A 23,520-nucleotide genomic window follows, 5' to 3' on the forward strand; every position below is an offset into this window, starting at 1 on the left:
ATTGTTAGGCGCCTTGTCTATTGAGTAGGCGCCAGGAAAAGGCCAAGGGTCGGACGAGACTTGCCCAGGTACGAACACTCTTTGTAGTATGCTTGGCCTAGATCAAATGAGAGGAGTCTAGTTAGCCATAGGTGTTTCAAAATAGATTAAATGTTACGTGGGGCTACGCCCTAAGATCGATCATTTGCCAAAAGGGGATTGCCTTAAAGGATCACAAATCAAACACCAGATGTCTGGGAATTATCAGTTTCAAAATGCTATTCAAGTTTTGTGGAAATCGAGATGTTCAAGAATGTCCAAGGCCGAAATGAAATCGCTGCGCAAAGCTCTCATCCATGCATAAGTTCGCTTGTAAAAATGACAAAGATCACCAAATAAAATATTAATAACACATGCTGACCGAAGAAACTCCAAGCCACCATCAGGGGCAAAACAAAATAGCACAAAAATGTTTCAGTATATGAGTGATCAAAGAACTCCCGAGAGAACGGCTTCGGTGGCTAGAGGTGTTTGTTAGCTGTGTCCATTTACTTGCAGTATTGCAAGATGCCGACTTACCAGAATTGATATACGGTCGCTTGGCATCCAAGTTGACCTCGAAGCGCCTTTCAAGCTCCTGCTTCACAGTCTTCTTCGAGACCTTCATCAAGTCCGCAGTAGACAGGATCTTGCGAATTTCCTCAAGGATCTCATCATCGGGAGGAAGATGGCTGAGATCTTGCATATCAAAGTTGCTCATCATTTCAGAGGCAGCGACCGAATAACGAGCACCGCCACCACCACCAAGGGGTAGGTCCAGTTGTGAGGTCGGACGAGAGCTAGTATGATATCCATACTCGGACTGCGGGAAGGGAGGCAGTCTGGTGCCGTATGAGTGTGCAGAGAACTCTGAGCGATCGTCGCGCGAGGTCTGGGACTCCCAAAGCTCTGCCTGGTAATCTTCCCAGATCTTCTTGGGAATGGAGTTGGGGTCGAATTTGCCTTCATCGGAGATGACAACTTTACGACCCTTCTCTCCTGTGATAATACGAGTGTTACCCCAAGAAAAGTCGTCCATATGCCAGAAGGAGTACAGAGGCAGAGCGAGGGAGAAAACGGGAATGGCCAAGAGATAGATCAACATCCAGCCAATCATTTCCCACTTGCGTCTGATGATAAAGATCAAAGCCTGGAGACCGTAGATGACACCGAGTAGAATGAAAGACGTGATGGGGAGCACATCTGGTTCACTCACACACCAGTAGATCAGATAAACGATATAAGCAACGGTGACAGGTTGGATGACAGTCATAAGCAGATCAATGAGGACAATGAATCGCATACTGAAACAGCAGAAACCACACAGCTGCTCCAGGGGAATCAACTCCATCAGGTTGTGAACAGTAGAATTGATCCATCGGCGACGCTGGGAAAGGAAGACTGCGAAGCTCTCAGGGGCAACTGTCCAGGCATGGCATCGGAAGATATACTTAGTCTTGAACTTGGGGTGGAACTTGATAAGCAGAGTCGTCAAATAACGATCCTCGCCAAGGTGCAGCAGATTCTTCATGTGGAGGGTATCGACACGGATTTCAGAGTAAGCATCAACCACAGCCTTGCTAACAAAGAGCGGTGTTCCGTTCTCTGCTGTGCGGATACGGTACATGGTGAAACAACCGGGCAAACAAGTGACGGATCCGAACAAACTCTCGAAGGCTTTGGTGAGATTGTGAGAGATGTAGTACTCGTAAACCTGGATCATAGTCACAATGGAAGTCTTGGCGTTGGACAAAGATGTCTCTCCACAGGCACCGATCAGACGTGTATCAGAAAGGAATGCTGAAACGAAGCGGGTGGCGGCATCAGGCGCAACCATAGTATCGGCATCGACTTGTAAGATATATTCGTAAAATTGTGGATTGACACCAATGATGTTCCGGATGTGATGATGCATCTCAAGCTCCATAGGGCTCATGGGCAGGTTGTAGTGAACGCGATTGAGGAAGCGCATGAGAACCATCTGGGAATCACGCTTTCCACGGTTACCAGGACGGGAGACCTCGGAAGGCTTTCCGACCTTCACAACGACAAGGAAAGGAACGATGTGACCCTGCACCTCATAGAGACCGGAGTACAGCTTTGCCATGTTGTGCTGCTTCATGCCCTCGCCGAGACTCTCGAAGCTGAGAGGCTCCGGGTCCACGGATTCAGGAACTCCCAGAATGTCGAGCACTATGCGAGGAGTCGGGCGGTCGTTGCCTTGACCAATAATCATTCCATCGCAAATGACAAGCAGGAGTTTGCGCTTATCATCGTAGCGCATGCGAGCCATGGAGTCCATAGCACGACGCAATGACTCTTCGTCCTCGGTATACACGGGCACCTGGCAAATGATAAATTTGTCCAGGTTCTCCGGGAGGTTCTTTCTTCCGAATTGCAACGCGGCCAAAAACTTGAAGGTGATAATGGCGCACAGCATGATGGAGATGGCCAGAATAAAGTATCGTGCGAATTGACAACGTACGGAATCTCGAGTGTCGATTTTGCCAATGAAGAAAAGATTGTCAAGACAGAGCTGCATCCTGGATCGTTCGGCCGTGGTCAAGCTCAGGTCATCCCAATACTTGGTCACATCTTCTCCAGGCTTTCCCTGGAAGAGATCGACGATCTTTGAATCCATGTAATCGGTATCGACGTTACTGGTGGCGTTCTTTCCCACGGGCCAGCGGGCAATTCTGGGCCCGGCAATGTAATATGTCATGTCGTAGATTTTGCCGTTGATACTCGCAACCTTCTTGGAGTCATCGCTTGCAAGCTTCTTCATTGCCTTTTGGGTATACCCAATGTAGCCTTTCTTATAGTTGGAACGCATCATGACCATTTGCTCGTAGAACCAATCAGCGCGAGAATCATTAGTCCAATACCGGAAATCATGGTACTTTGCGTTGATATCGAATGTGGTGGAGGAGGTAGTAGTTTCCGAGTCATTTAGGTTTGAGCGATAGTCAAGAGGAACGCTGGGGCTCACGGATCCCGTGGTACCTTGGCAGAGGGCTGAGACTTGGACAGGGAAAAGGTTGGTGGCGTCAGTTCCGGCATAGGCCTTCAAAGACTTTTGAGGGACAATGTCGGGGAAGTGGGAAGGCATGAAGTTTCCAAGGTTGAAAACCACACCTCGAATAGCGACGTAGGAGTCCGCGCTACCCTTGCCATTTTTGCTGCTAAGTTCTGCCGTGTTGTAGACGTCCTGGGTTGGACAAACCACTCCAGGGAAACCGACAATCATGAAGACAGCGACACCACAAGCAAACCAAATAATCATGTTGATAGCGAGCTTTTCACGCCAAGCAACCCGGACATCCTTGCGCTTCATACGACCGACGAATCGGATCACAAAGTCCGGGATGAAGAAGGTGAGCAGGTAAACGAGGAACATCCAACGGCGACGGCTGCCAGATACCTTGGCCTCGTCGACCTCCTCCATTTTCTTTTCGTTGCCCTTCTCAAGCATCTGCTCTTTAGTGTCCATATTCTTGAACATATCACCAGAGTTGAACGCTGAGCCTCCAGCATCGGAGCGTCCGTCCATCTCACGGCTACCAAAGTATCCCTGCTTAGATTCATCCCCGTAAATGAAAGCGCCAGGAGATTGATCATTAGGACCAAGAAGCCGGTGCTTGGAATCGGGTTCGCCGCCAGGAGTCTGGAGGCCGTCGCCGCCGTCTGCGCCGACGTTTCCATACGAGGGAACCACCCGATCGCCAACTTTAGCGATATCCGCCCAGCATTGCTCACTGAGGAAAACACCAGTGCTACCTACGCGAGCCTCATTGCCAGGCCAGCGCTTTTCGTCAAGAACAACCTCGGACTTTTCCCTGTCGCTTCCGACAACAACATTGCCTATATCAGCCAGTCCAAGGAACTCTCCGAATGGAAGGAAGACACTGTAATCGGCATTTCGCAACCGCGAACTAATTTCGGCAATACCGAAGGTTTGAACCTGCATCCGCACGCACTTGCTGTCGAACTGATTGGCGATGCGGCGGTCATTTGGCTTCAGACAGATGACAAAGTAGGGATTCAGGTTGGAAGAGCTAAGAGATTTATTGATGATCTCCAGACCCGAAAGAAATTGCCCAGCAGCTCCCTGAGAGGGTCCAGTTGGCATTCCACTCTTCCGCGCGCTGGCGCGTTTAGAGCCACCGACCTGGCTTTCACCCTCGTCTGCTTCGTCGCTCTCGGGATGGGCACTTGGAGCAGCGAAACGGGAGGGGGGTCCGGCCTTGCGTCTAGCCATGCTTGGCATCCGCAGTGGCTTAGAGCTGACCTGAGCCTGCATGATAGCGGTCTTTTCCTGTGGGTGAGATATTGTCTGAAGTGCCTCCTGGTGGAACAATTCACGAACGAAGTCACTCCTTGTGGAGCGCATCAAGTTCATCAAATCACCTGAAATAACCTCGCCGTTCTCCTCGAGCAAGCCAGTGGTAGAATAGTCCACCTCACCGGCGAAATGCTTGACGGTAAATGCACTTCTAGCCTGTGACATGTACCCGCTTGATCCGCTAGGCGCACCTACAGAGATAGCAGGGTTCTTGTTCTCGAAACGCTTGCGGACGCTCTCCAAGAACTGAGCATCAGATCTTCCGCGTTTAGTCTGATCGTCAAGGATACTCAATAGACCATTTCCATGCTTGAGAAGACCACGCACGGTATCCGTGTTATCGAAGTAGCTGGTGGCAGCAACAGTGATCTCCTCCCGATCCAAAATATCTGCCTTGCGGTCGAAGAAAGACTGCAGGCAATAGTTGTAAAGCGATTCGGTCGCGGCATTGCTGAGAAGTTGGTCGAGTGTAGATCCAGTAGAGGGGGCTTGGGCGAATCCGGGGAAATCCACAATAGAAATGGTGTTGGCGACACTATCCTCAGCGGCACAGATTCTCTGGTTGACTGTCTCAATCACGTATGTAACCAAAAGGGAGTAAATGGTACGCGCGAATGCATCGGCATTCTCTCTGGCTCCCTTAGGGTCCAGCATCACGGTCACTCGCTCGCGGTGAATCGTCTTGGTACGGTAACCCAGGCTTATTTCCAAAGCATCAACACTGAGGCCCAAGAATGCGGCGATGTTCTCGAGAACATCTCTGTTCTTTACACCTGTGACGGTCTCGCCACCTTCGTGTGAGTAGCCACCACTCTCCTCTGCGCCTGTAGTGGTAGATGCGCCCATAGCAAACTCCAATTGTCCGATATGGAGAATACTGGCCAAGATCTGACAGATCTCAGCGATCTCTCCACGCGAGAATTCCAACTTGCGCAAGGCGGTCTTGAAGTGCTGGAAACCTTCCGTATCATTGATTCCAACCTTCAATTGTGTTGGGTGACCGAGATAGCGCCAGCGTTTGTGACTGATGGTTCCTCCGGAAAGTTTACTACCAGTCTGAATGTGGATGCTGTTCTCAAAGCCCAGATGCGACTTCTCGGCGGCACTGGTTCCAGCTAGCAGGTAGTACAAGACATGAAAACTTCGTTCTCCGGTGGGTACGGAGGAAATGCGGCTTCGCTCCAATCGATAATCAATGATCTTACCACCAATCAAGGTGGGGTTCACGGAGGATGAGCCATCGTATTGAAGCTCGAGGAAGAGACCAGCTTTGGATGCGGTGGGCGAAGTGACGGATTTGGTGGTTGTGAGGGTGTCGAAAACGAAGGCAGCATAAGAGAGCTTGGAGGACAGCGGCGTTGAGGAAAATGACAGGAAGGAAGAGAGTAAGTGTGAGCGAAGAGTCGTTTTACCGGATCCGCTCTCTCCTCTATGATTCATGTCAGATCTGATTATCAAGTAGAGATGGTTCGACTTACAAAAAGACGACAGCTTGGTTCTCTGCACGCGCACCCAAGCGAGTAAAGGCACGTCGAGCAAGGTCTTCAGCTTCTCCCGCAGCACTTCCCTCTTTCCCACCGTCAGGTCCCTTGGTTGCGGATGAGTATGTGTTCAGGGCAATGAGAGCCTGGGATGACAGACGGGCTGTTGGTAATCCAACATGAAATCTGGTTCAGGTTAGTTGTCTGGTTCCACCGATTGATACCGTCGACTATGATCATACCTGCTAGCGAGATGGGCTGTGAGATGTGTATCAGACTGCAAGTGAGCGGGCAATGAGGGGAGTGAGGCCTGGGCGTGTGCCGGGCCACTCCCGAATGTGTTGACCATTTTTGAGGTCCCCTCCGTTGAGGTGATGGGGATTGAAACGAGTGTATACGTGCGGCCAGGACTTCAGTCAGAAGGTCAAGGCTGGCGTAAGCTACGCAGGCGTGATCGGAATGGGCCAGTCGGAATGCTCTTGAGACTGGCGGAATGAAGACCCCTAGTAGAAGATGGAGATCGCACACATTAGATATTATTCGAAGGGATATTGAGGATGAACGAGTGGCTGAAGCAGAAAGTGAAGCGAAAAGGATCACAAAGGGAAAAAAGCAACAAATCGATAAGAGGTCGGGGGTGGAGGCGTATTGACAATACTTGAAAAATACTAGTGCTGCAGTTCGCTAAGAATAGGTGAACCTCGGCCATACCTAGCGCAGTATGATTAAATTAGTATGTCCTGTTATTTATTTTTGTATTCTTTTTGCTATTGTAAGCCTACTATTTGTTCTTATAATTGGACGTGTCTCGGGTAGAATCCACCGAAGTGTGAGAGTTCTAGTTCCACTTTAGGTCAGAGCTATATTTTTTTTCTAATACCAACTATTTATATACATATACCTACCTAGTCAGGGTTTTCCACCAAATAGCGTCGCAATAGGAAAACAATTAAACACATCAATTGACAAAAGAGACAAAACAAAAAGAAAAAGAATATGCTAGAACAAGGTTTTTTTTCTTTCTCCCGCTAATACACATCAGGGTCTCATGTTGAGGGATTCTCCACTTCTCCAAGTTGTATCCAAATGTACTGTTTTTGTGGGTGAACTCACTTACAGGGTACTTACAGGGTACTTTACGAGGGTCCAGGTCCCTGATACATGTCACTTCGGCTGTCAATATTGAACATCCCTTGCTAGGGACCTGCATATATAATGAGAAAAGTCGAAAAGTAAATGAAAATGTAAAATGTGAGCTGACAAAAGAGAGTCTTTCTATTGTCTCTGCATCAAATCCTTGAGAGTGGACCGATATCGAAGCTAATCCTAGGACCGTCTGAAACTAGGGGGCGCTTGTCACCGGTCGGCCTAGGAATTATACAGTGGCTCAACATTCTCAGCTATGGATAGTCCACTAAGCATGCGAGTAGGGGTGACACTGTGGATCAGGCTACCGATAACACTGTCCCCCCTTTATGTGTGGCAAAGATCATCTGTCAGAGAAAAAAAAAAGTGTGAGACATCCCATAAATAGTCCATACACAAAATACCACACACATTAAATATATAAGTCCAATACACCGGAGACTTGTAATTTGTAATGTATTTAATACGCATGAATGTCAATTGTGCAAAGTCTGGGTCATTGCCGGGTTATCTTGGCCTGTTCCCTGTCACTCGATCTAATATATATCTCTCATTGGTCAACCCTTTTAAGTAATAGGCCGATCAGGGTGAAAGAGAAACAAACACTCCCCTGACAATAGTTCCAAAATTACAACTTAGCATAATCATTCATATACCTGAAAGAAATTAATTATAATGTCTGCAGATTTAACTGTTAAATATGAAATACACAATGTAATATTTCGGCATAACTGCATACATACCAAAAGCTTAACAGCTTTCCACTGCACAAACGGGACACTGGGGACCGATCGCCAGGATCTGCGGTATTTTTGCACTACAAACCGGCTACAAGCTGTAATTTTCAACTCCATTGATTTCTTTCTCCCCACGCCTCTCCAAGCTGTTTTGTTTCTCTTGTCTTCTCCTCTCTCTCATCATTCAGGAGTGCTATCTCCAGTCATTCGCTCAATAATCTAAAACTCTCTGGATCTATCGACTTTATCTTTCCTCCAACTTCGATACACGCTCACCCTTTACCTTGGGACAAGTTGACCAACGTGAATTATAGTGCCCTAATGTGGCTGTGATAACGAGTAGGCTAGACATTGCATCTCGCCTTTTTGTCCTTGTTGGTCTTCCGGCAATACAACCATAATGTCGAATCGTTATTCGGTCTATTCGACTCAGTCCGCAGGCCTCTTGGCCGGACCTCGACCACAACATGGAGCCCAGGTCTCAACCACGACATTATTGAATGCCCTCCATTCGTTTTACACTGCTGGCCAGCCGTATCAACTAGACTCTGCCACCAGTCTTGTGGTTAACACATGGGTCACTGCCGCAACTATCTTGCCCGATGGGCGAAATGGCGCTACGATTGACCGCGACCTGGCGATCAGGGCCTGGGAACATGCCCGACGCCGAGCAGAGGATGGCTGCATCGTCTTAGGGTATGTTGAAACCACTTGAAATCCCTCCCGATCGGATTAACTAACAGTCGATAGCGCTCTGCATCAATCAACCCCGTCACTACTACAGCCGTTCCTCACAGCAATTCCGGTCGAGACCCCAGAGGTAGCTTTTAGTGCACTCTCCGCTCTTCGACCTTTCCTGACCGCGGTCACCTCCTTCAACCCTTCCTACTCCCTGCACTCGGCATTGGCTGCAACTTATACATTGTCGCTACAAGGATCGGTCGTCGGACTCGCCTTTGCCCTATCCACCTCTGGTATCAATGTACGGAAGGGTCTCCTCGAGATCCAACCTGAGACTGGTTACCGTGCATTCGATGCCTTCTATTATCTTCTCACTTCTGCCTCTACGGCTGCGGAGCGTGAATTCTTGGACTTGAAAGAACCCTCTGCGTATTCCTTGCTCAGCCGATCAAATACCTATACACCCCCACATTATCTTCCCACAGCCGACGACGCCGCTGCCGCGGAGGACTTCCGTGCCTCTTTGAAAGCCATTGGCATCAAGGGCGCTGCTCAGCGTGGCTTGCTTTCAGTCCTCGCTGGTCTTCTCAAGTTGGGCAATGCGGCTGGCTTTGAGGTTGATCAGGAGGAGCTGGAGGAGGTGTGTGAAGATGCTGGTGGTCTTTTGGGAATAGATCCCGAGGTTCTTCTGCACCAATGCTCAACCGATGAGCGGGAGGTACTTATAGCGGGAATCTACGAGGCTCTTGTCGATTGGGTCATCAGTAAGGCGAATGAAGCCATTGCCGCGGATATTCAGGTTGCTTTGGAAAATGACTCCAGTAACGGAGGTGCAGCACAATTTTCAAATGACGACACAGTTAACTTGACCATTGTCGATGTTCCACGACCAGCTCTGGCCAAAGCGATCGCCATGAGAGGAGTGTTCGACGATAGCCTCGGACTCAACGCCGAAATGCACGATGATGGAATCCCCCTTCCACCTATTGGCGGTTCTGTCATCAGTGAAATGAACTCTGCAGTAGCGCAAGTTGAACCAGATCTTGGCATCACCACTGGTGTTGCTGGCCGAGAACGCGAGCACGACCTCGACAAACGACAGGGTGTGCTGGAGAAAGTCGGTGTTGAACTCGAGGTCGACGCTTTTCTCCGACGCATTCTATTCCCCGTTGATACAGAAGGTATCTCTGTTGGCAAACGTGGCCGTTTCGATCTTCCCACCACCCTCAACAGCAGCCGTGTCTGGTACCACCTCTCTCTTCACCCGACCGATGACATGCCCGAACAGCTCGCAGCATCAGGAGCCTCCGCCTGGTCTGCTGGTGCGGTTTCGCGTCAGTTGCGAGACTGGCGACTTCCAGAATGGGCCAACCGTCGTTTGAAGCAACTCGATTTTACTGCCGATTTTGACGTGGAAGAGTTTGTCGGACGGTATGCGCGCCTTGGCTGTGCTGAAGGCCAGGATGGTGTTGAGAATTGGATCATCGAACGAGGCTGGAGCAATGGTGATGCTGTCGTCGGTGAACAGCGCGTGTGGATGCGAGAGGGTGCCTGGTGGGAAGCGGAGAGTATGCTAGATCTCAAGCCTGAAGAGACTAACATCAACAATCCTTTCATGTACGGTCCTGCCATGTATGACACCGGTTTTACCCCAGACGGAACTCCCATTCATGAATCATCCAATCTTCTTGGCATGCCTCCTTCGGGTCCCGTGGCTCAGAGTGTAATGGGTGGTGCAAAATCTGTTGCCCCCAGTGCGCCATATACGACTGCTGCCAATACCGGTGACTACGGCCTTGGTCGCAAGGGTGATGACAAGAAAGGTGACATCGCATACTACGACGAGTATGGTCGGTACATTGGTGAATACGATCCTGAATTCGGTGACCCCAAGCACATTGAGAAGAAAACCATCACTGCCGGTCGTCGCATATGGGCTGGTTTCGTCTGGGCAATGACCTTCTGGATTCCTTCCTTTGTGCTCCAGTATGTTGGCCGCATGAAGCGCCCCGATGTTCGCCTTGCCTGGCGTGAAAAGTTGGTCCTCGTCTTCATGATTCTGTTCTTCAACGGACTTGTCTGCTTCTACATTATTGCTTTCGGTGATCTTCTCTGTCCCAACAAGGACAAGGCGTGGAACTCCAAGGAGGTTGGCTGGCACACCACGGACAGTGCATTCTGGGTCAGCGTCCACGGCCGTGTATACGACATTACCAAGTTCTACCGCACCCAGCACAGTGACATCACAGGTGAAGACACCAGTGCATCCAACATGGAACCGTTCGCTGGTTTGAACTTGGATGCCTACTTCCCTCCTCCTCTCACTCGTTATTGCTCCTCGTTTGTTAAATCCTCGACTATTGCCTTGTCAAACAACGACACTAATGCCATCGTTTACCCTACTGCCGAGCACCTCTCAGGTAAGCAAGCCACTGTCTCTACATCGGCACTTGCTAGCGAAACTTGGTATGAAAATAAATTTTTGCCAAAAATGAAGACATACTACAAGGGTGACTTGGTTTGGACAAAGAGTACCATCAAAAAACAGGCCAATGACGACAGTCGGTATTGGGTTATCAAGGACCAAAAGGTGTATGACTTGACAAACTACTTCTACACACTGTCGAAGATGAACAATCTTGATTCATACAACTGGCTGCCATCATCTTTGACTACACTTTTCAAAGACAACATGGGCGAGGATGTTACCAGTCTATGGCAAGACACAGACGACTTCAAAAATGCCCAAACGTGTCTTGATTACGTCTTCTACGTGGGCAAGGTGGATTTCCGTGAAAGTGCGAGGTGTACTGTGAACAACTGGGTTCTGCTCACATTCACTATTCTCATTTGTGCGGTCGTCCTCGTCAAGTTCCTAGCAGCCTTGCAGCTGGGATCCAAGCGTCGGCCCGCTCCTCAGGACAAATTCGTCATCTGCATGGTTCCCGCCTACACTGAGGGTGAGAACGATCTTCGCAAGGGTCTTGATTCTCTGACTGCCTTGCAATACGACAACAAGCGCAAGCTCATTTTCGTCATCTGTGATGGTATGATCGTCGGTGGTGGAAATGATCGTCCCACCCCTAAGATTGTTTTGGATATTCTCGGTGTCGATCCTAAGATGGATCCTCCAGCCTTGCCTTGCAAATCCCTTGGCAACGGAAGTGAACAACTCAACTACGGCAAGGTCTACTCTGGTCTCTACGAGTATGAGGGCAACGTTGTGCCTTACATCGTGGTCGTCAAGGTTGGCAAGGAGTCTGAACAGCGCAAGTCGAAGCCCGGCAACCGCGGAAAGCGAGACACACAAGTCCTTCTTATGCAATTCCTGAACCGCGTCCACCACCGCTCGCCGATGTCGCCCCTCGAACTTGAGATGTTCCATCAAATCAACAATGTTATCGGTGTGGACCCGGAGCTATATGAATACTGTCTCATGGTCGATGCGGATACCACTGTTAGGGAGGACTCGCTCAATCGACTGGTCGCTGCTTGTGCAGCAGATGCTAAGATTGCCGGAATTTGCGGTGAAACCAGTCTCCAGAATGAGGAACGCAGTTGGTGGACTATGATTCAAGTTTACGAATACTACATCTCTCATCACCTGGCAAAGGCATTTGAGTCCCTTTTCGGCAGTGTTACCTGTCTTCCTGGCTGTTTTACCATGTACAGGCTGCGGACTGCGGACAAAGGGCGCCCTCTCATCATCTCGGACAAGGTCATCCACGACTATGCTGATAACGATGTTGACACACTCCACAAGAAGAACCTTCTGTCTCTTGGTGAGGATCGATACCTTACAACCATCATGACCAAGCACTTCCCAGCTATGTCATACAAGTTCATTCCCGATGCCTACGCAAGCACAGCCGCCCCCGAGGCCTGGAGTGTTCTCCTGTCGCAGAGACGTCGCTGGATCAACTCCACAATTCACAACTTGGTCGAACTTGCTGCGCTAGAAGATCTCTGTGGTTTTTGTTGTTTCAGTATGCGTTTCGTTGTTCTCGTGGATCTGCTCGGAACCATCATTCTTCCTGCTACTTGTGTTTACCTCACATATCTGATTTACCTAGTGGCTAGTCACACGGGCCCCTTCCCCATGATCTCGATCATCATGTTGGCTGGTGTCTATGGTCTTCAAGCGATCATCTTCATCGTCAAACGCCAGTGGCAACACATCGGATGGATGATCATCTACCTCCTCGCGTACCCCATCTACAATTTCATCTTGCCACTCTACGCATTTTGGAAGCAAGACGATTTCACATGGGGTAACACCCGTGTCGTCATCGGCGAGAAGGGTGACAAACGAGTCATCGCCGTGGAGGACGAGCTCTTCGACCCACGCAGCATCCCTCTTCAGCGCTGGGACGACTACGCTATGGCCAACAATCTCCCCGGCCGCCGCGGCGACCTCGGCGCAAGCCAAGAGAAAGTCTACGCCACAGGCCGCTACGATGAAGCCATGGAAATGGATGACATGCACTCCCAATATTCATCCGTCAAGCCAGCCTCCACCATTCTAACCGGCTTCCCCGGTCAAGGGCGTCACCATCCATACATGCCCCCTCAGTCCCCTGCGCCATTCGTCGGTGGCAACGTCCCCGGTAACCGCAACTCGCACATGTCCAACTTCTCCCGCTACACGGATCTACCGCAAATGGGCCCTCAGATGGGTCATTCCGCAAATGCCTCGCGCCACATGTCCATGGGTGGCCTCAGCGCCTACCAAGACAACCCGGTCAACTCGAGCAGACACAGCATCGGCTTAATGCAGAGCAGCGACAACCTCCTTGGCAACAACCGCTCCCGCAGCCCGTTCGCCCAATACCCGTCCCGTCCCGCTAGCACCGCCTTTGACTTCCGCGCTGCTAGTGGGCCCGACGATGGCGCCATCACTGACGCCATCCGCAGCTGTCTAGCCGAGGTCGATCTAGACACAGTCACTAAAAAGCAGGGTAAGTCATATCTCAATCTCCAATCATCATACCAAGCTAATTTATTCCATAGTGCGTGTTCTTGTCGAACAACGCCTGCAAACCTCCCTCGCGGGCGAAAAACGGGCCTTCCTCGATCGCCAGATTGATCAAGAACTGGCCAACATGTGATAAATCTTGTAATATGCACTCTGCATTCATGCGCATTCGCCGGCACTTCCTATTTTACTTTTGATTTGGGTCTCGGCATCTCTGGCGTTCTTCGGGTTTGGATTTTTGAAAACAGCATTCAGCGTCGCGTTCATTGAACTATCTGCTCTCTACTGCAATTAATGAGATCTACTCTTTAGCGTATTTTAAAATGTATTTTGATATTGTATTTAGGTCTTGTCAACGTATATCTTGCGATGATCATTCTTGCAGGCAATATACTATTGTAGAGTGATATGAAAAAGTTCAAGTCGAAGGGAAAGAATGCATTCTTTCCTCTGCTTTTGCCTTATCAAAATTTAGCTTTCAGCGAGGCGCCCAATCTGTTGTAAGTACTCAGCGCTCACCCAACTAGGCAAGAATCCCACCTTGGGGGTGGGCACGAAGTATAGCACAATACCAAATGACAACATCAGCAGGCCAAGCACTAGGCTCGCTACCGACATTGTACCAATTGACGATGAGATGGCAGTATTCAGGACGCAACCGAGGATTCCCACAACGCCCCAGGTCACAAGAATTCTACCATAGCTGTGATGGAACAGCTCAGAAGGGATACCTTTGGCTTTGACAAGCCCTGGGAGGATGCTAAATCCAGTACCATGGGCAAAAAGGATTGTCAAAAATGCACATAGACCCAGTGTAGATTGTTCAAATTGCGAAAGCAGGACAAGAAAAGCCCCTCTTACGCAAAATAAGACAACGAATGCGTTCCTCGCTCCGAGATGCAGATTGATAGTGGGAGCCAAAACGCCACCAGATGCGAGGGCAAGCATACTATACGATAGAAGCGTCATTGAGTCACCCTGTCTTTCGCTCGCATAGTAGGAGACAAGAGGCAACAAGGCAGCGAAGGCCGTCATTCCGGGCAAGGCGTTGAAAAATAGTAGGATTGAGAGGAACCGTTCGCGGCGACTCAAAGGTGTGTTTTTTGGAGAGTTGGACTGGTCATTGATGGTATAACCCGGTATCATCATCAGTTGGGTAGCTCCCCCAACAGCAATAAATGCAACGCCTGCGCGCGTAAGGGCTCGACCAAGGATTTCTGCATCAACTATACTGAGCTCGAAAATAGATGATAGAAAGAAACACGTTGCCGCGCCGGACGAAAAGCCCATGGGTCCGATAGCACTCCGAGCAAGTGCAAGGTTGGGGAATGCCCGGCCAACCATAACGACAACAGCAAGATATGTCCATCCCACGCCCAATCCGCCGAGCAGGAAACACAAGAGCATAGGTTCAAAGTTCACTCTGCTGAGAAAGAAGCCTGCACCGATCACGGCAAGTCCCCAGAGAGTGGTGCCACTTGCCGCGGTAGCATAAGCTCCGCGTTGAGCGATCATCGACGCACAAGTCGCGACCCCCATAGACAGGCCCATGCATGCCATACCAAAGGGCACGAAGCTCCACGCTTCAGATATTCCGACAAGGCGAGGAAGCTGGCCTTGAAGTGCACTCAGCGCATAGATTGTGCCGACGCTGAACATGTTTGCGAAGCACACTAGAGCGATAGATAACGGTGCCATGTTGGTCTTGACAGGAGATAGATGCGATTTGACGTGTGCCGTGATTCTGATCTTCTCTTTTTGTTCTTGGTGGTGAAATGGTTCAATAGGTATTTGTGCAGACGAAAGACGCGTTATGGGGAATGAGACAAGTGACAGATAGTTGACTGGAGCTTGGTATAGTCAACCAAATCACCCTCTTAGCCAATTGATGGTTATCCCTAGATACATCGAGTACTATGTGAAATTACCGCCAATGTAGTGGGAAGGCGTAGTAAAGGCGGTAATTTCGCTCGCTGCAGTGGGTCGGTCCGAAGGCGAAAGAGGAAGAAATAGTCTCCAGCAGGAATCGTATTCAACCGCATCACCCGCAATAACCGGCTCAAATACTCAACCTGCAAGACAACCTCCCAAGGGACGGCGTATCTTAACAATCAACACAAGTGGTCGAACCAGGAAGGCGCCAAACCTAGCCACTTCTAAGCATGGGCTTGTTCTCTATGAAAGGATTACATAGTGGGGAGCTATCTATATCTCAGATGGCACAGGCTGCTGGCTGTAATAAAAGCACCACCCTGAAATTCTCTTCCAATATACGGATGTCTGGCGGCGTCAAATCACTGTTTTACAAAGGCGGACGACCCCGTAGCATCACTCCCAATCATGCTCGAGGCTTTGTGCGAGTTTTTACTCAAAATAGGTAAGTCTGGATGTGATAATTGAATAGGCTTTAGGCGAACGGGTTGGTCCACGCTAGTTATGGCACCAGTTCAAGCGCCTAAGTTGCACTGATTACACCTCTCAGTTTCAACAGACGCCTACTTAAGACCTTCGAGAGCATCCGCTCAAAAACCCTGTGCTTTGCATCGGTGATATAGTAATTTTCTACGGAAAGAGCCTCGAGACCTTATTAGTCCATAATGGGCTGAGGTCGAACATGGAGTAAGCATTCCCTATGATTGAATAGCTCGAAGCATCCTATTCAGTCCCTCCTCTAGCACATTTTGCGGGTGTGCAAATACCATTCGAAACCACTCCACTTCTTCAGCGGCATAGGCCGTCCCAATTGCGATGTATACTTTTTCTTTTCGAAGCTTTGCAAGAATTTCCTTATCTGTGGTCGCAGGATCTTTCAATGCAGCTTTTAAGTTCATCCAAACGAAAAATGCAGCGTTAGACTCAGCATATGGGATATGATGGGACCGGAGAAAATTAGTTGTAAACCGATAGCTTTCTGCTAAACGATGCCGGTTGGTTGCGACGTACACTCTCGTGAATTTATCATCTAGTAAGACAGCTGTGGCAACTTGGTCTGCGAGGCTTGATGGGATATTATAGAGACTGATTGGAGAGGGATTATCAGCAAATATTCCGATATTAAGACCGTAATGCAATCTCACGAAATGCCATCTGCAGCTTCCAAAAAATGTCTATTTGACTGGCTAACCAGACAGCCAATTCTCAACCCAGTGGCGCCAAAGTCCTAGTAAAGTAACGAGTCAGATCCCGTTCAAGGCAAAGGAAGGGGCTTCAGACTTTACTTAACCCCCACACAACGTGCACCATGCTTGGTTCCATCACTTCCTTGATATCCATAGACAAAACTGATCTAAACCCTGGAGCATCAGGCAGGCGAGGATTCTCCCAGACAGATAGTGCATAGATCTCATCACAGATTAGATGGAGTCCATGTCTGGTACAAAACTTCATGTACTCTTTTAGGACATTTTCGGGGTAGCAGCGTCCTGGAAGGATTTCAATGAATGATCAGAGTTTATTCAAGCAAGATAAGGAAACATACCGAGTGGATTATGTGGTGAACACAATAGAAACGCTTTGATGCGAAAGCCTTTACTCTTCGCTTCGGCGTATGCCTTCTCGTAGTGTTGGACTGCGGCCATGCTAAAGGGATCCGTTGTTGCGAATGTAACTTCAAGAAATTCAATCCTACAACGGTAAGCTCGATTGTACCTAGAAGTTTGATATTGATTCCGTACCCAGGACGTGTTCCAAATGTCGTCTTAAAAGCATTGAAATATGGACGCCCGACGAGAACGTAGTCGCCAAAGTCGGCTAATGCCCAGGCACAGCATTCAACTGCATTACTGACACCAGATGTAATGGTCAGATGGGAGGGACAAAGAGCAGTCCAAGGAGAAAATTGGCTGTTCAGGAAATGACAGATGGCTTCTTTGAGCCTGTGCGAACCGCTGAAGCCGTCTCCGTAGGTCAATGCATGTGCATCGATTTGCGACTGGAGAAGCAATTTAGTACAAAACTTTGGTTAGGTACAATTGTGTGGAATTAATAGATCAATTTGAATCTTACGTTGGAGTTGATAAACCTCTCCATCTCCGCATGCATGAGACTCTAGAGACATTTGTTAAGAATAATGGTATTGAAGGTAGGTAATACTCACATTCTCAGCGAGACCGATATTCACAATTCCATCCGGGTTGGACTCAGGAGCCCACAAATCACTCAATACGTCGAGGAAGTTTGGCTTCTGTGCCGCGATGGCTTTGCCTCGCGCTGAAAGGTTGCCCTCCATACTAGTCATTCTGTTGAGAAGGCGTATGGATGGTGCGGGTCCAGCGGGTAAAGTGGAAGAGCTGCCTATCAACGACATCAATATGTCAACCCTCTGTCTTGTCATTTTCGACTGCCTTTTTGCTACTTTGACCTTATGGATCGTGTCTTATAGTCCCCTTATTTCCATGTTATGGCGATATATACCCATTTCCCGTCGACTTGATCGCATTGAAAACATCGCATAGCCGTCTTACCATGACTCATGGGTTACCTGCCCATTAGTCTGTTTCACCCAACACAAAATCTTCACCCAACATAAAAAGCATATTTCAAGTATCTTTTGCATGTGGTTTATATGTAAAAGATACATAGAAGTACATATCAAATATCCTCGATTATCTTATAATACAAACTATAGTAGAGTAATTAGATTCGCCTATAATGTTCAAGTAGAATTCATTTCATCTTTTGATAGATACATTAAATATCGATTCTATTCATATGCTTCAATATTTCATTTTGGAGGGTCGAAAAGAGCCTCCGAAAATTATCTACTTTTGAGAACTACAATACTGCTTGTTTTTGTACTCTAGAACTACAAAATTAGGACTATAGTATAGCAAACATAGTAATAGCTCAATTTGTACGTCTACCGATTTCATTGTTATAATTCATTACAGTCGATATGGGACGACGGGTGTGCACGTCCTAACTACATATTTTACATACTATCTTGCTGCAAAACTCTCTTGATACTTTTGCTCGGTGATTTGGAGTACTTTTGTGTAGTTTATGGAACTCACAGGTTCCTTTTAAGGATTCTTCGGCCTAAAACAAACAGAATCAGAAGAAGACCAAGAAGAGAGAACATGCAGTAAAAGGCCCGCACAAATTTGCGCCCTATAGCGAGCTTCAATGGTAGCATCACTCAGACCAAGCCTGAACAGCGTTCATTAAGTTCAGGTGTACCTGAGAATCTCCACTCCTTCCCATTGCTTCCTGGAAGACATCGGACCCTAATTTTTGGCTGAAGAGAAGAACACTAGCCCATACAAGATCGGCGTAGCTGGCAGTCTTGCCCAAGAAGAAAGGGCCCTTCGTTTTCCTTCAACAAAACAGTCACTTCCCGAAGGACTGGCCCCGCCTCGTTCCATGCTCGAACACCACCTTTCTCTCTCTCCAATTGGTCAAGTGGCATTCCAATCAATCCCGGACGACTTGTATACCAGTAGCCAATACTTTCCGCATTGAGGATCCGCTTTGGAACTAGAGGAATAAATATCGGCGTAATGGCTTTCATATACTGAGACCACAAATGTTCGACTTTCTCGAGGTAAGGCGAGTCCAAGTGAAGCGATGGAATGGGGATTTGACGCTCTATGTAGTCCGCAATCTTACGTGAATCCACGATGTATGTTCCATCGGGGCAAATAATTGTAGGGATAGAGTATGCGGGAGCTTGTGCATTGGCTGTGACACTGAGGACGTTAGATTCTTTCCTATACTGACCAAGACTCTTCCTTGGAGGCATACTGATTTTCCAATGTAGACTTGACATCCGGGTACTCAACCTGCAAAGTTTCATAAGCAATCGTCTTCCGTCCTGTCAGATCTGTCTCACCCATTGAGTTCGATAATCAAGACGTTTGAAATTGAAAAGAAGACGGGCTAAGGCGTAAGGTCAGTCGGTATGTGTGCCTGATTAAAGTGTATGAATTCAATGGCGGCCGCTGCACTGACTCTTCCATGGATTAGGAGACCATGTCATACATGGTGCCTTGCCGGAAGGGATGTCGTAAAGTATATATTGGCTTGAAGTCATTTTGATGTCTGGGTGCTTCGTTCGTACCCCAGATTCAAATTAGAAAAGAGATCATCTGCATTGTATCAAAGGGGAAGAACCTCCCCAGAGGCCACCACGATTACCAATTCGGCACAATTGTGCCTAGTTGGGGCCCAACAATACCGGTAGGTATTGTTGAGCCCCAGCTCGACGCAGATTCCAAGTTCAACGCAAATATACCTTTTATATAGAATAAACATATGAAAGTAACATAGCATGACGTGAATTTTCTCAACTCTTGAAACAGCTAAGAGAATAGATAGTTCGTTCATAGATATTGTAAAAGGGCGAGTTTAGTAATATGTAATATCTTTTAATTCCAACCTTTTAATAAGGAGATGTAGGCGCTACCTAGATCAATGAACACTGATGTTTCGTATGTAGAAAATCCAATATTCTCTCTTACTTAGGGTACAGTGAATTATTTTTAGTAAAATTGTTACTGAACTGGATCAAATTGGCCATATATTCCAAATGTGGTGTTACATGTCCCCTCGTTATTTCGAGTGTTGAGAAAGGTCATGCTAGGGGAATGTACCTTTGCATTGGAATGCCATACAAAAATCCAAGTCTGCATTGAACTGAGCCCCAACAATACCCGCACCATCATGCCGGGCGTGATTTGGAAATGCAAAGTCTCCGAAGAATCAGGCTTCAAATCCGGTTGGATCTTGGCAGCTATGGAAAGAATGCCAAGACTCTAAAGAAGTCATTGAGCGCAAAGGCAGGCTTGAATCTGTCCAGCATGCCGATTCCTCGCCCTAAATTGAAATCGGCGACATCACCAGATATGAATTGAAGAAGTGATTATACGGCAACGCCACAAAGCAAACAGAGGATTGCTAAGAGAAGTGACTACTGTAATTTACGGTGTTTTACCGAGCACACAAATGTAAAGCAGGGGGGAAAGATGATTCTAATTTATAAATTCAGTAGTTTAATATGACCGAAGACTTCTATCCTACGCCGCCTGGTCATAGGTGAACCCAGTGCTTTCCAATTTGCGTCATCGTGATCTAGTGCGTTATAATTTGAAAGGGGAACGAGATTTTCCAGATCGTGCACCTCAAAAAGTAGACTCAGGGAGAGAAATGATGGCCATCAAAAAGTAGTTCGCAATTAAAACAGAATTGTGGGGTAAAGGGCAAGGACTGAGCGTGGACTGAGTGCTTAATGGAGCCTCTCTCAAAAGAGCGGCGACAGCCAAGATAGGAAAGCTCCAACCGGCAGAGGAAATATGGTACGTATCGCTATCTACATACATATGTTGGCATTACGGCATTGATATGGAGGTATTTATTAGGGATGGAGAACTTGATGGGTCGGTCGACGTTTTTTATTAAGTGGATTGATGATAAAGGAAACTTTCTAGATAGTACATGAAACTAATATTTTGCCCACGAAGGTCTATCTATCTGGGTATATATAGTCTCTGTTTGATGAATGACTTGGATACCAATTTGCCTTTGATTCGAGTCTCATTCCAAGGAACTCAAGGACAGATCTACCCGACAAGCACTTTTAAATTGGCAGACCTCGATGTACCATATGCTTATACTGATCTAAAAGCTTCTTGAATCCCTTCGAGTGATGGGCCGTGAGATGCCGATAGTAATGATCCTTCGCCGCATCCATGATAGCCTTCACCTTGTCGGCAGGAACTTTTTCTTTACGATTATAGGTATACAGACCATTGACCTCCTGCTCGATATCACACCTAATCAGAGTCATTAGCCAGACATCCCTGCAATTCTCCCAGTGTTACGCAGAAATACATACAGCTGAGTCCACACAAGACCGCAGATATGCCCGGGCTTCACAACAGCCATAACAAGCTTTTCAAAGCGCACCAGAAAATCACCCGGATCACTCGCTGTCGTATACCCCCAGTCCCGTTCGCCGGCAGCAGCAGAGTCCTTCGGCGGTGCGATATTGACGCCGCCAAACTCGCTGCAGATCACTGGCGCTCCAGGGGTATGATGTGCGCCTTCATCTAGCATCACGGTGCCTGAGTAGCCCGAGTAGATTGGTTTAGAGAACATGTCGTGTCCGGCCTTCGGACCGAGAATGCCCGGCATGCTGGCGCATGTATCCGCTAGCTCGGCCGAGTCGCTATAGTCATGGAAGGTTGTGAGATCTGTCTTGACATGCTCCCAGCCGCAGTTGTCGTTGATTGGTCGGCTGGGGTCAAGGTTCCTTAGCATGGTGTTAGTCTTTTGCACTGGCTTGTTTGTGGGTTAGGATTTTATACTTGGTTAGGTAGTATAGCGCGCGGATGTGATTGCGTTGCTCAATGTTCTCCTTCAATGCAGACACTGCCCAAGACTCATTGATCGGCGTCCAGGTGACAATTGATGCGTGGTTGATGTCTCTCTTCACAGCTTCGGTCCACTCGGCAGTGAATCGCTCAATATATTGATCACCGAATTCATATGCATTGGCCATCTCGCCCCAAACAAGGAAGCCAAGTCGGTCTGCCCAGTAGAAAAAGCGGGGGTCTTCGACCTTTTGATGCTTCCGGCAGCCATTGAAGCCAATTCTCTTTGCCAACTCAATATCCGTCTTCAGAGACTCAGAAGAAGGAGGCGTGATCCCCGTTTCAGGCCAGTACCCTTGGTCCAGGAACAGCATCTGGAAGTACGGCTTTCCATTCAGTCGGAAAGTACCATCTCCATTCTGCCAGGACAAGCTGCGCATACCCACCGTAGTCTGGATCTCATCAACCACCTTCCCAGACCCACCAAACAGCCGAAGTGTAACATCATACAAAACAGGATGCTCTGGCGCCCAGACCGCAACATCCCCATGCCAAACCCCATCAACACCAAACACCTCTCCATCCTTCTCCTTCAACTCAGCCCGCACAGCCTCAGAAACCCTCATTCCCAAATCAAGCGCCACAAACTCCTTATCCTTCGGCAGCTCCCCCTCAACCTTCCCAACACTCAACCCCTCAAGCCGGGCCTCAATCTCAACTCTCGCAACACTGCCAACCCGCCTCCCTCCAACAGCCACCTTCGCCCGCAGCCTTCCACCATCAATATCATCACCCCGCAGCACAGTCCCCCCACTCCCACACAGAATCCGCGCAGCAGGGACACTCTCCAGCCAAACACTCAGCCAGACCCCCCCACTAGGCGTATAGAAAATACTCTCCGGAACCGGGCCCCAGAACTGCTTCCCGCGCGGCTGCGTCATATCAAACGGGGAGTCCCGCACGCGGAGCGTAAGACGGGCGTCCGGGCCATTCAGCGCATCAGAGACATCAATATCGAAAGGGACATGGCCGCCGCGGTGGCCGCCGACCAGCGCGCCATCGACCCAGACGGAGCATTCGTAGTCGACTGCGCCGAAGTGCAGGAGGAGTCTGTTGCCGGCTGCTTTTTCCGCTGCTGTGCGGATGTCGCTGATGCGTCGCTCGTACCAGAGGACTTCATGGGCTTCTATAAGGTTTATGCCTGAGGCTGGGGTTTGGAATGCGTAGGGGACGTTGATTTGTTGGCGCTGAGTGCTTTCTAGGCTTGTTTTGGGCCAGTGGGAGATTAAGCCTTCGTCTTTGTCGTCAAAGGTGAAGGTCCAGGGGCCGTCTAGGGTGCTCCAGTTTAGAGAGGTGCGTTGGAAGTCTGGACGGGGATAGGATGTCATTTTGAATGGTATGTTTGGGTATGGGTTTATTATTCATAGAGAAGTGAAGCTATGTAGGTGCTGTAAGAGGGGAAATGCTGGGAGCTTTACTTCGACCCCACGTTAACGTCACAGTGGAATATGTAGATCCGGTATCCACCACATACATACAAGACTTTTAGCTCCCCTTGAGGAGCCTCTTAATTCCGAAGCCACTAAACGGTTACTATAATATATTACCCGCTAGTTAATTGGATGCATATTCGGAGGTATAGCTCAATTCTACAAAATCATTCTAATGGCAAAAATCTCATTGATGATTGGGGATATCAAAAGACTAAAAACATCACAAATAAAAAAAACCAGGAACTGCTGAATCTGATCCCAAGGGTATCAAGTATCAACTGGGATTCAGATCCAAGACTTTTCCTCCAATGCGCACCGCAAAATACAAAAGACAAACA

The 23,520-nt window shown here is 48.4% G+C and overlaps 6 protein-coding genes across 6 annotated transcripts; 1 reads left to right on the forward strand and 5 right to left on the reverse strand.

Moving 5' to 3' along the window:
* Window positions 1–468: 468 nt before the first annotated feature.
* Window positions 469–6,190, reverse strand: chsE (chitin synthase class Va; the record flags this gene model as incomplete). The annotated part of the gene is made up of 4 exons (XM_057245986.1): window positions 469–500; window positions 559–5,789; window positions 5,839–6,027; window positions 6,084–6,190. 4 exons carry the CDS (start codon window positions 6,188–6,190, stop codon window positions 469–471), a joined length of 5,559 nt encoding a protein of 1,852 aa, XP_057094249.1.
* A 1,934-nt stretch (window positions 6,191–8,124) lies between these two features.
* On the forward strand, window positions 8,125–13,513 carry csmB (putative chitin synthase; the record flags this gene model as incomplete). The annotated part of the gene is made up of 3 exons (XM_057245987.1): window positions 8,125–8,420; window positions 8,475–13,363; window positions 13,416–13,513. The coding sequence occupies 3 exons, from the start codon at window positions 8,125–8,127 to the stop codon at window positions 13,511–13,513; spliced, it is 5,283 nt and encodes a 1,760-aa protein (XP_057094250.1).
* A 338-nt stretch (window positions 13,514–13,851) lies between these two features.
* Window positions 13,852–15,078, reverse strand: N7529_010461 (Major facilitator superfamily domain general substrate transporter; the record flags this gene model as incomplete). The annotated part of the gene is made up of 1 exon (XM_057245988.1): window positions 13,852–15,078. The coding sequence occupies one exon, from the start codon at window positions 15,076–15,078 to the stop codon at window positions 13,852–13,854; it is 1,227 nt and encodes a 408-aa protein (XP_057094251.1).
* Window positions 15,079–16,010: 932 nt separating this feature from the next.
* N7529_010462 (aspartate aminotransferase) lies at window positions 16,011–17,617 on the reverse strand (the record flags this gene model as incomplete). The annotated part of the gene is made up of 6 exons (XM_057245989.1): window positions 16,011–16,369; window positions 16,599–16,802; window positions 16,859–16,987; window positions 17,029–17,311; window positions 17,386–17,427; window positions 17,477–17,617. The coding sequence occupies 6 exons, from the start codon at window positions 17,615–17,617 to the stop codon at window positions 16,011–16,013; spliced, it is 1,158 nt and encodes a 385-aa protein (XP_057094252.1).
* Window positions 17,618–18,631: 1,014 nt separating this feature from the next.
* On the reverse strand, window positions 18,632–19,214 carry N7529_010463 (Glutathione S-transferase N-terminal; the record flags this gene model as incomplete). The annotated part of the gene is made up of 2 exons (XM_057245990.1): window positions 18,632–19,067; window positions 19,123–19,214. 2 exons carry the CDS (start codon window positions 19,212–19,214, stop codon window positions 18,632–18,634), a joined length of 528 nt encoding a protein of 175 aa, XP_057094253.1.
* Window positions 19,215–20,968: 1,754 nt separating this feature from the next.
* N7529_010464 (glycoside hydrolase family 2 protein) lies at window positions 20,969–23,077 on the reverse strand (the record flags this gene model as incomplete). The annotated part of the gene is made up of 3 exons (XM_057245991.1): window positions 20,969–21,149; window positions 21,212–21,628; window positions 21,684–23,077. Coding segments are annotated over 3 exons (1,992 nt in total), but the record flags the coding sequence as incomplete, so codon positions are not given.
* Window positions 23,078–23,520: the final 443 nt, after the last annotated feature.

The sequence above is a fragment of the Penicillium soppii genome (genome assembly GCF_028829465.1).
Source record: "Penicillium soppii strain IBT 18220 chromosome Unknown utg000007l, whole genome shotgun sequence".
Lineage (NCBI taxonomy): Eukaryota > Fungi > Ascomycota > Eurotiomycetes > Eurotiales > Aspergillaceae > Penicillium > Penicillium soppii.